At 35.0% G+C, this 11,296-nt stretch overlaps 1 protein-coding gene across 1 annotated transcript; it reads right to left on the bottom strand.

The window, feature by feature from the left end:
- Positions 1 to 349: 349 nt before the first annotated feature.
- Positions 350 to 1,285, bottom strand: LOC307101498 (olfactory receptor 9S13-like; the record flags this gene model as incomplete). The annotated part of the gene is made up of 1 exon (XM_079774491.1): positions 350 to 1,285. The coding sequence occupies one exon, from the start codon at positions 1,283 to 1,285 to the stop codon at positions 350 to 352; it is 936 nt and encodes a 311-aa protein (XP_079630617.1).
- Between the last annotated feature and the right edge of the window lie 10,011 nt (positions 1,286 to 11,296).

Here is an 11,296-nt window from a genome sequence, read left to right as displayed (position 1 = left end):
AAATATTTGTTGCCATATAAAAAATATCTTTGAACCGAAACCGGTTTGGCTCAGTGGATAGAGCGTCGGCCTGCGACTGAAAGGTCCCAGGTTCGATTCCGGTCAAGGGCATGTACCTTGGTTGCGGGCACATCCTCAGTAGGGGGTGTGCAGGAGGCAGCTGATCGATGTTTCTCTCTCATCGATGTTTCTAACTTTCTATCCCTCTCCCTTCCTCTCTGTAAAAAATCAATAAAATATATTAAAAAATATCTTTGATATAATAATTTTACAAGAACAAATATAACTTGAACCCTTAGAAACAAAATTTGTGTGCTATATAATGATTTTACAAAAGTCAGTGAGAGAATCATTTCCTGCATAATATACTTTTCACAGCATCTTTCACATCTCTGTTTCTCAAGCTATATATTAGAGGGTTTAGCATTGGTATTATAAGTGTGTAGAGCACAGCTACAATCTTGTTTTGCTCTGGTGAGGAGATGGCTCTAGGTTGGGCATACATAAAGAACACCGTCCCATAGAATAAACTCACCACTGCTATGTGGGAGCCACAGGTAGAGAAGGTCTTACTCCTGCCATGGGTTGAGGGGATCTTCAGGACAGTGGAGAGGATATAAGCATAGGAAACCAGAATGACTGTTGTGGTGGTGATGATGATGAGAGCAGAGAGAATAAACAGTGCAATCTCATTTACAAAGGTGTCAACACAGGAGATCTTGATCAGGGCTGGGACATCACAGAAAAAGTGGTCCAATCTGTTTTCTCCACAGAAATGCAAACTGAAGGTGAAACTCGTTTGGACTATGGAGTTGATGCTTCCACAGATATAGGCTCCAGTGACCAAGTGAACACAGACTTTCTGGGACATGTGCACAGGGTAAAGGAGAGGGGAGCAAATGGCGGAGAATCGATCAAATGCCATGGCAGCCAGAAGGAAGCCTTCAGTTGTGACAAATAGGGCAAAGAAGAAAAACTGGGCCACACAGCCACTGTAAGAAATTGTCTTTTCCTTAGATAAGAAGTTGGCTAAAGTTTTGGGAGCGATGACTGTTGAGTAGCAGAGATCTAAATAGGACAAGTTTCTAAGGAAGAAATACATAGGTATTTGAAGTCTGGAGTCACTCTTAATGACAATTATCATGCTGATATTTCCCACCACAGTGACCATGTAGATCAGCAAGAATACTAGGAATAAGAGGATCTGTAGTTCTGAAGGGATTCTGAACCCTAGTAGAATAAACTCAGTCACCTCTGAGTAATTCCTATTTAGCTCATTCTTCATAGCTGAGATATAGATGGAACTGAGGAGATGGTAAAAATGAAAGAAATAAGTGACCAGAATACTGTTTTAGTACAAATAACTAGGAATCAGCATGAAAAAAAAGTTTCATATCATATTGTTCCCAATACTTTACAAAACACCAATGAACATAAAGAATGAATTACTGCAAAATAGAAATAGACTCATAGATACAGAAAACAAACTAATAGTTGCCAGTGGGGAGAGGAGTTGAGGGGCTGGGTGAAAAAGGTAAAGGGATTAAGAAGTACAAATTGGCATAATAAAATAGTCATGGGAGAGTAAAGCACAGCATAGGGAATATAGTCAATAATATTGCAATAACTATGTACAGTGGTTGAGTACTTGAAATATCAGGGGGAATCACTTTGTAAAGTACATGATGTCTAACCACTATGCTGTGTACCTGAAACTAATAAAAATAATATTGAATATATACTGTAATTGGAAAATAAATGTTCTAAAAGAATAATTACTATTTTTAAAAAGTTTTCCTAGTGAAAAATTCAGTCTGGTTAGCCTTTTTAGATATACCTATTTGCAAGTAATGCAGATTTTCCCTCTAATTGTGCTTTGAAGAAATGAAAATTCCAGGAAAACATCTGAAAAAAAGAGTTTCTTTTATTTTTCTTTCTTGATGAGTTTACTGCCATTGAAAGCTGCCTCCTTTAGTGAAAGACATTTCTCATGGATATTGTAATCCACTTGAGAATATATTTAAAGTAAAAATTGGTTCAATTGATGGTCTTTCATTTTATTTTTAAATAATTATTTAATCTACTACAGAAAAATAATACATAAACGCCGTATCTGTCTTTCTTACATTAGGAAAAAGATTTCAGATCCTGCTAAAAGCATCATCTTTTTACACATTAACCTCATATCCTTATTTCTTCCATTATTTTTATCTCTATAGAGATATACCCTCTTAGTGACACAGTTTATCTGCTAAAAACAGAAGTGATTCTTATATTTCCTAACTCAATGAAACCAGACTTTTATTGTTCCCCTTCCTTCCTTCCTTCCTTCCTTCCTTCCTTCCTTCCTTCCTTCCTTCCTTCCTTCCTTCCCTCTTTTGTTTTCTTTGAATTTTGCAGATAGGAATGCAAGTGGAGAATTGTAAGATCTTGGGCAGAGATTTTCCTGTCTTTTCAAAAATACAGACATCTGTGCCTATGAAGGACAGAAGGCTCACAGAACAATGTAAAGATAGTTACAAGTGAAGAAAAGGGAAGAAATATGTATTTAAACAAACTTGCATTATATTTATTTAGACTTATTATGACTATACAATGTCCTTAAATAACATACATTGGAAAGGTAGAGAAAAATTTTTGTTATAATTTTATAAGTAGGAAAATTGAGACAAGAAAGACTTAAGAGCCTTATTTATAGTCGTAAGATTGACTAGCATAGTGGTTTATTATTCAATAATCTGTCATACAATGTAAAAAATTCACAAGCAGTAAATTTGTGAAAATATGTTACAGTTGTATAATTATAAAATTGAGAATTCAGTATATATGTAAATTTATCCATAGATTATATAAGTATAATAAAATTATATGTGATATAAACTATAAAATGTCTCTTGCAATTTTTGTTGTTGTTGTTGCTATAATTTTACTAATTTGGACTTTCTTTTAAAATAAGATGGAACTATGGAAGTACATTAGAATCAATTTGGTTATATATTAGAATCAATTCAATATCTTCTTTTTTGAAAAAATTAAAAGTTAATAGCATTGTTGACTGATTAATTTTAAAAAGCTGAAGAATGCTCAAAAATAAACTCTGATAGGGCCTATTAGCTACAAAAATACATGTTCTCCTTAAATTCATATTTTACATAAGCAAGTTTCTAGTTTAAAGAGAAAAATTGGAGGGAAATATGTAATTGATGCTATCTAAAAAGAGAAGAGTGTTGAAAATAAACAAATTAAATATAAGATATTTTCAAGAATGGACACTACTTCTTACCTTAGTTAACATTCATGAAGAAACAAAAATATGAAAAGAATCAAACCTTTGTTTAACAGAAAGTTGTTCTGCAACATGTATTACATTTCTTCACTCCTCAGATCATGACTCAGAATTCCTAAGCTGAAGAAGTACTAGCAAAAAATTTAGCTTCTCTTTCTCTGTCTTTCTGAAGTTTACTGTACTTTTTTATTGATTAACCCAACAAATAGACCTGGGATGGGTTCAGAGAGAAATTTTTCCATGGGGATGGAAATCAGAGCAGTGGGCATTCCCTTTACAAGATAGAGACTAAGGTCTTTCCCAACAGTAATGTCTTTTGTATCATAATGCAAAAGAGAGATCGGGGGTGGGGCGGGGGGGGGGGGAGTGGGGGTGGGGGGAGGGAGGGAGGAAGAAAGGGAGAAAGAAAGGAATTATCAATTAGTAAGTTCACCAAACTTTTAGAAAGTTAATAGGGCTCTCTAACTTTCTAGAAAACGTGATAACTAACCTTCTACTTACAAAACAAAATAATTAAAAAAAAAACACACACACATTTGAATGAGAATCACCTGATTCTTTATTTTCATGATTTACACAGATAAACATTCATGAGATTTTATTTAAATGGATTATTACCCTTACTTTTAGAAACTTGTGTCTTATCTGTACTATAAATACACCAGCAGAGATAAGAAATGAAGGGATTGAGTAAAAAAATTTTAAAGAGAAAGAACTCATGGACATGGACAGCAGAGTGGTGATTGTTTGGGGGGGGGGAGGTGGAAGAGGGCATAGAGGAGATAAATGGTGATGGAAAAAAATAATTTAATTGAGTAATTACCTTTAAAAATAAAAATAGAAAATATTTTTTCTCCAGAGGCGTTTTTGTGGTTTGTTTGTTTGCTTTGGCCATGGAAGGCAAATATTACAGTAACTTTCATGAGTAGGTGTTGAAGCATCCTGATTATTTTTATAAATATTAAATGGCCTTTACATTTGTAGGATAAACATCACTTCAGAAAGATTTAACTGTTCTTCTTATATTGACGTATTTTATTTGTTAATATACCATTTTGAATTTTTATGTTAAATATATAGAAGAGATGTATCTACAATTTTTTTATTTTAACATCTATAAAGGACTTATAATAGATTCATATAGTTAGGAAGTAGTTCCTTTATTACTATTCCTGAAAGAGTTTATGTAAAAATGGTCACATTTCTTTCTTAAACATTTGAAAGTAAACACTGGTGAAGCCAGTGGGAAGATTATTAATAAAATTTTAATTTCTTTAATAGATATTTTAAAATTTATATCTCTCTTTAGCATACCAACTTATTTCATTTAAAATATTTTAATTTAAGAAGCAAATTTTTGGTAAGAATAATTTACTATATTCTTTTTATAATATCAGGAGGATCTACAGTGACATTAGTTTTCATTCCTAATATTTATGAATTATGTTGTTGTTTTTCCTTTGTTAAGTTAGCTAGGGTTATATATATCTTACTAATCTTTCCAAGATTAGTGGATATATTAAAAATATCATACACCATGATCAAGTGGGATTTATTCCAGAGATGCAAGGCTGGTACAATATTCATAAATCAAAAATGTGATTCATCTCATAAACAAATTGAAAGACAAAAATCACATGATCATATCAATAGATGCAGAGAAAGAATTTGACAAAATTCAGCGCCCATTTTTTAATAAAACTCTCAGCAAAGTGGGAATAGAGGGAGCATATCTCAACATGATAAAGGCAGTATATGACAAACCCACAGCCAGCATCATACTCAATGGACAAAAACTAAAATCATTTCCCCTAAGAACAGGAACAAGACAGGAATTCCCACTCTCACCACTCCTGTTTGAAATAGTACTGGAAGTACTAGCCATTGTGATCAGACAAGAAGAAGAAATAAAAGGCATCCAAAATTGGAAAAGAAGAAGTAAAATTGTCATTATTTGCAGATGACATGATATTGTACATAGAAAAACCTAAAGACTCTATCAAAAAACTATTAGACTTATTAAATGAATTCAGCAATGTAGCAGGATACAAAATTAACACCCAGAAATCTCTGGCCTTTTTACACACCAATAATGAGTAAGAGAATTTTATTTTAAATCCCATTTACCATTGCAACAAAAAAATTAAGATACCTCGGAATAAACTTAACTAAGGAGGTAAAAGACCCGTACTCAGAAAACTATAGAACATTGAAAAAAGAGGTAGAGGAAGACATAAACAAATGGAAGAAGATACTGTGTTCATGGATTAGTACAATCAACATCATTAAAATGCCCATACTACCCAAAGCAATCTACAGATTCAATGCAATCTCCATTAAAATACCAACAGCATATTTCAAAAACCTAGAACAAACTCTCCAAAAATTTATCTGGAATAAAAAAGGACCCTGAATAGCTGCAACAATCCTGAGAAAGAAGAACAAAGTTGGAGGGTTCACAATACCAGATATCAAGCTATATTACAAAGCCGTTGTTCTCAAAACTGCCTGGTGCTGGCACAAGAACAGACATATAGACGAATGAACAGAACAGAGAACCCAGAAATCGACCCAAGCCAGTATGCTCAATTAATACTTGACAAGATCATACAATGGAATCAAGACAGTCTCTTCAATAAATGGTGTTGGGGAAAATTGGACAGATACATGAAAAAAAAATGAAACTAGACCACCAACTTACACCATACACAAAAATAAATTCAAAATAAAGGACTTACATGTAAGATGGGAAACCATAAAAATCTTAGAGGAAACCACAGGCAGCAAAATATCAGACATATGTTGTAGCAATATCTTTACTGATACAGCTCCTAGAACAATGGAAATTAAGGAGAAAATAAACAAATGGGACAAATCAAAATAAAAAAGTTGTGCAGAGCAAAAGAAACCATCAACAAAACAACAAGAAAACCCACTGCATGAGAGAACATATATACCAACTAGAGGCCCAGTGCATGAAATTCATGCACTGGGGGGGCCCTAAGCCCAGCCTGCACCCACTTGCAGTCCAGGACCCCTTGGGGGATGTCCACCTGCTGGCTTAGGCCTGCTCCTGGGGATTGGGTTTAAGCTGGCAGTTGGACATCCCTCTCGCAGTCTGGGACCCCTCACTCCTTACCGCCCGCCTGCTCTCTGTTCCCTACCACTCAGTTCGCTGCTCCTTAGCACTGCCATGGAGGCAGGAGAGGCTTCTGCCACCACCACTGTGCTTACCAACCATCAGCCCAGCTTCTGGCTGAGCAGCGCTCCCCTTGTGGAAGCACACTGACTACCAGGGGGCAGCTGCTGCATTGTGCATCTTCCCCCTGGTGGTCAGTGCGCACCATAGCAACCGGTCATTTTGGTTGTTCCACCATAACAATCATTTGGGCTTTAATTATATAGATGTTATCTCCAATAAGGGTTTAAACTCTAAAATTTACAGGGAACTCATACAACTTAACAAAGGGAAGATAAACAATCCAATAAAAAACAATGGGCAAAGGACCTAAATAGACACACTTTTCAAAAGAGGACATACAGAAGGCCAAGAGACACATGAAACATGCTCAAAGTCACTAATTATCCGAGAAATTTAAATCAAAACGACAATGCGGTACCATCTCACACCTGTAAGAATGGCTATCATCAACACATCAACAAACAACAAGTGCTGGCGAGGATGTGGAGAAAAAGGAACCCTCGTGCACTGTTGGTGGGAATGCAAACTGGTGCAGCCACTGTGGAGAACAGTATGGAGTTTCCTCAAAAAATTAAAAATGGAACTCCCATTTGACCCAGTAATCCCACTTCTAGGAATATATCCCAAGAAACTAGAAACATCAATCAGAAAGGAAATATGCACCCCTATGTTCATAGCAACACAATTCACCATAGCTAAGATTTGGAAACAGCCTAAGTGCCCATCAGCAGATGAGTGAATTGAAAAGAGTGGTACATCTACATAATAGAATACTATGCTGCTGTAAAAAAGAAGGAACTCTTGCCATTTGCAACAGCATGGATAGGCCTGGAGTGCATTATGCTAATTGAATACGCTAGTTGGAGATAGAGAAATATCATATGATCTCACTCATTTGTGGAATATAATGAACTACATAAACTGATGAACAAAAATAGAGCCAGAGGAAAAAAAGATTTTAGAAAATAAGAGAACTGATACTCTTATTTGCAGATTTTTAATAGTTCCTACAACTTTTGTAATATTATACTGTTAGTATAGTTTTGGTAATATTGTTATATTTAAAATCATTTTTCTTGAAAAAAAATTATGTGCAATGTGTTAAAACTATTTGATACAATATTATTGTTTTCTTTTTTTTATTATTGATTTTTTACAGAGAGGAAGGGAGAGGGATAGAGAGTTAGAAACATTGATGAGAGAGAAACATCGATCAGCTGCCTCCTGCACACCCCCTACTGGGGATGTGCCCACAACCAAGGTACATGCCCTTGACCGGAATCGAACCTGGGACCCTTCAGTCTGCAGGCCACAGGCCGACGCTCTATCCACTGAGCCAAACTGGTTTTGGCACAATATTATTGTTTTCTTATGTGTTTTACATTTTTGCATAATTTATTCTGAAACTAGCATTTGAGTATTCATGACTATAATGTCAATTTTGGATTGTGTATTTAATTAATAAAATAATTTTTGCCTTGTTTTAAAAAAAAGATTAGTGGAGGCTATCTGCTGGGTGAAAAACCTACAGAGGCACACCACTCAACAAAATGATTAGGGGAAGACAGCAGTATAGCTGCATCAGAAAAGTGACATCAGAGGCTTCTCAGAGCAAACAGAATTCAACAAAATAGTCCAGCAAAATCATTAAAAAATGTTTAAAAAGCAAAAAAGAACAAAAATATAGAAACACTAGTAGCTGAAAGAATGTAATATAGTTTAAATTATACAGTATGTAGCCTTGTCAGGTTGGCTTCTTTCACTTAATAACATGGACTTATGGTTCCTCCATGTCTTTTCAAAGCTGATAGCTCATTTCATTTTAGTGCTGAATATTATTCCATTGTCTAGATGGAAAAATTTTGATGACTTCCAAGTGTTGGAAATTATGAATCAAGCTGCTATAAACTATTATGAATCAAGCTGCTATAAACTCCTTTGAGTAAATACCAGAAAGGTATTTGATGAATCACATTGTAAGAATATGCCTAATTTTGTAGGAAGACGCAAACTGTCTTCCAAATTAGTTATGCCATTTTGAATTCACCTAGCACTGATGAAGATCCCTGTTTGTTGCTCCACATTCTTGTCAGCATTTGGTATGGTCAGATTTAGGCCATTCTAATAGGAATGTAGTAGTATCTCATTTTTTCTTCTTTTTTTCTTGGCTCACAGCAAAAGAGAGGCAGGAGTTGAAAGAATGTAATATAGTTTAAACTATACAGTATGTAGCCTTGTCAGGTTGGCTTCTTTCACTTAATAACATGGATTTATGGTTCCTCCATGTCTCATTTCATTTTAGTGCTGAATATTATTCCATTGTCTAGATGTACCACAGTTTATTTTTTACCTACTGAAAAATATTTTGGTTACTTCCAAGTGTTGGCAATTATGAATCAAGCTGCTATAAACTATGTGCTGCTTTTTGTGAGGACATAAGTTTTCAACTCCTTTGAGTAAATACCAGAAAGGTATTTGATGAATGACATTGTAAGAATATGCCTAATTTTGTAGGAAGCCGCAAACTGTCTTCCAAAGTAGTTATACCATTTTGAATTCACCTAGCGCTGATGAAGATCCCTGTTTGTTGATCCACATTCTTGTCAGCATTTGGTATGGTCAGATTTAGGCCATTCTAATAGAAATGTAGTAGTATCTCATTTTTTATTTTTGTTTTTTAAAATTAAGACTTTACTTTTTTAGAGGCAGGTACAGATATATATTGCATATGCCCCGACCCCACACATGTATAGCTTTCCCATTATAAACATCCTCCACCAGATTGATATACTTGCTAATATTGATGAGCCTGATTGATACATTATCGTCACCCAAAATCCATAGTTTGCTTCAGGGTACACGCTTGGAATTGTATATTCTATATGTTTGGACAATTGCCTAATGACATGTATCCATAATTATGGTATTATATGCAGCATTTTCTTTTTTAAAAAAATTATCTTCATTGTTGAAAGTACTACAGATGTCCCCCGTTGTTTTTTTTCCAAGGACCCTCCACATCCATCCCTCCCAGGCCTTCACTACACTATTGTTTGTTTACATGGGCTATGCATTTATGCATGTAAGTTCCCTGGTTAATCTCTCCCCACCCACCCACCCACCCCAGCTTTCCCTGAGATTCATCAGTCTGTTTTTATGCTTCTATATCTCTGGATCTATTTTGTTCATAGATTCAACGTATGAGTGAGATCATGTGAACTTATCTTTCACAGATTGGCTTATTTCACCTTACATAGTACTCTCCAAGCCCATCCATGCTCTCTCAAACATTAAGAGATCCTTCGTTTTTAGAGCTGCATCGTATTCCATGGTGTAAATATACTTACACCATACACAAGAATAAACTAAAAATGAATAAAAGACTTAAATGTAAGTCGTAAAACCGTAAAAATCATAGAAGAAACTATAGGCAGCAAAATCTCAGACATCTTTTATAGCAATGTGTTTACTGATACATCTCCTAGGGCAAGAGAAACTAAGGAGAAAACAAACAAATGGGACTACATCAAAATAAAAAGCTTCTGCACAGCAAAAGAAATCATCAAAATGAAAATGGAGCCCACAGCATGCAAAAACATATTTGCCAATGATACATCTGATAAGGGGCTAATTTCTAAAATATATAAGGAACTCATACAACTTAACAAAAGGAAGGAAGACAATCCAATTACAAATGGGCAAAGGACTTAAATAGACACTTCTCCAAAGTGGACATACAGAAGGCCAAGGGATATATGAAAAAATGCTCAAAATCACTAATCATCAGAGAGATGCAAATTAAAACAACAAGGTATCACCTCACACCTGTTAGAATAGCTATCATCAAATGACAAAACCTGGTGAGGATTTAGGGAAAAGGGAACCCTAGTATACTCTGGTGGGAATTCAGACTGGTACAGCCACTGTGGAAAACAGTATGGAGATTCCTCAAAAAATTAAATATGGAACTGCCATTTGACCCAGTGATTCCACTTTTAGAAATATATCCTAAGAAACCCGAAACATCAATCAGAAAGAATATATGCACCCCCATGTTCATAGCAGTGCAACTTACAATAGTTAAGGTCTGGAACAGCTCAAGTGCCCATCTGTAGATGAGTGGATTAAAAAGCATACAGTCATTTAATTGCACTGAAAATCTTCTTTGTTTTGCCTATTTAACTCTTCCTACACCCCACAATCCCTAGTGACTATTCCAGAATGGTCATATAGTTGGAATCATACAATAGGTCATTTTTTCAGTTGTACAATTTGTATTAGTAATGTACATTTAAGTTTCCACCACATCTTTGTACAGCTTGATAGCTCTTTTTAGTGCTGAATAATATTCCATTGTCTAGATATACTACATTTATTTATGCACTTACTGAAGTAAATCTTGGTTATTCCAAATTTTGATAATTATGAATAAGGCTGCTATAAACACCTCTGTGAAGGTTTTTGTGTGGACATAAACTTTTAACTCCTTTGGGTAAATGCAAAGCAGCATAATTGCTGAATCATATAGTTACATTATGTTTAGTTTTGCAAGAAACTGCCAAATTGTCTTCCAAAGTGGCTGTACTACTTTGAATTCCCACCAGCTACATAAGAGAGTTCCTATTGCTCCACATGCTTGTTGGCATTTAATGATGTCAGTGTCCTGGATTTTGGCCATTCTGATAGGTGCATAGTGGTATCTTATTGTTGTTTTATTTGCATGACCTGATGACATGTGATATAGAACACTTTTTTTCATGTGTTTATTTGCTTTCTGTATATCTTCTTTGGTGAGGTATCTATTGAGG

Source organism: Cnephaeus nilssonii (assembly GCF_951640355.1).
Source record: "Cnephaeus nilssonii genome assembly, chromosome: 6".
Lineage (NCBI taxonomy): Eukaryota > Metazoa > Chordata > Mammalia > Chiroptera > Vespertilionidae > Cnephaeus > Cnephaeus nilssonii.
Note: the sequence above shows the minus strand (reverse complement) of the source record. Positions and strands in the feature narration are given on the sequence as shown.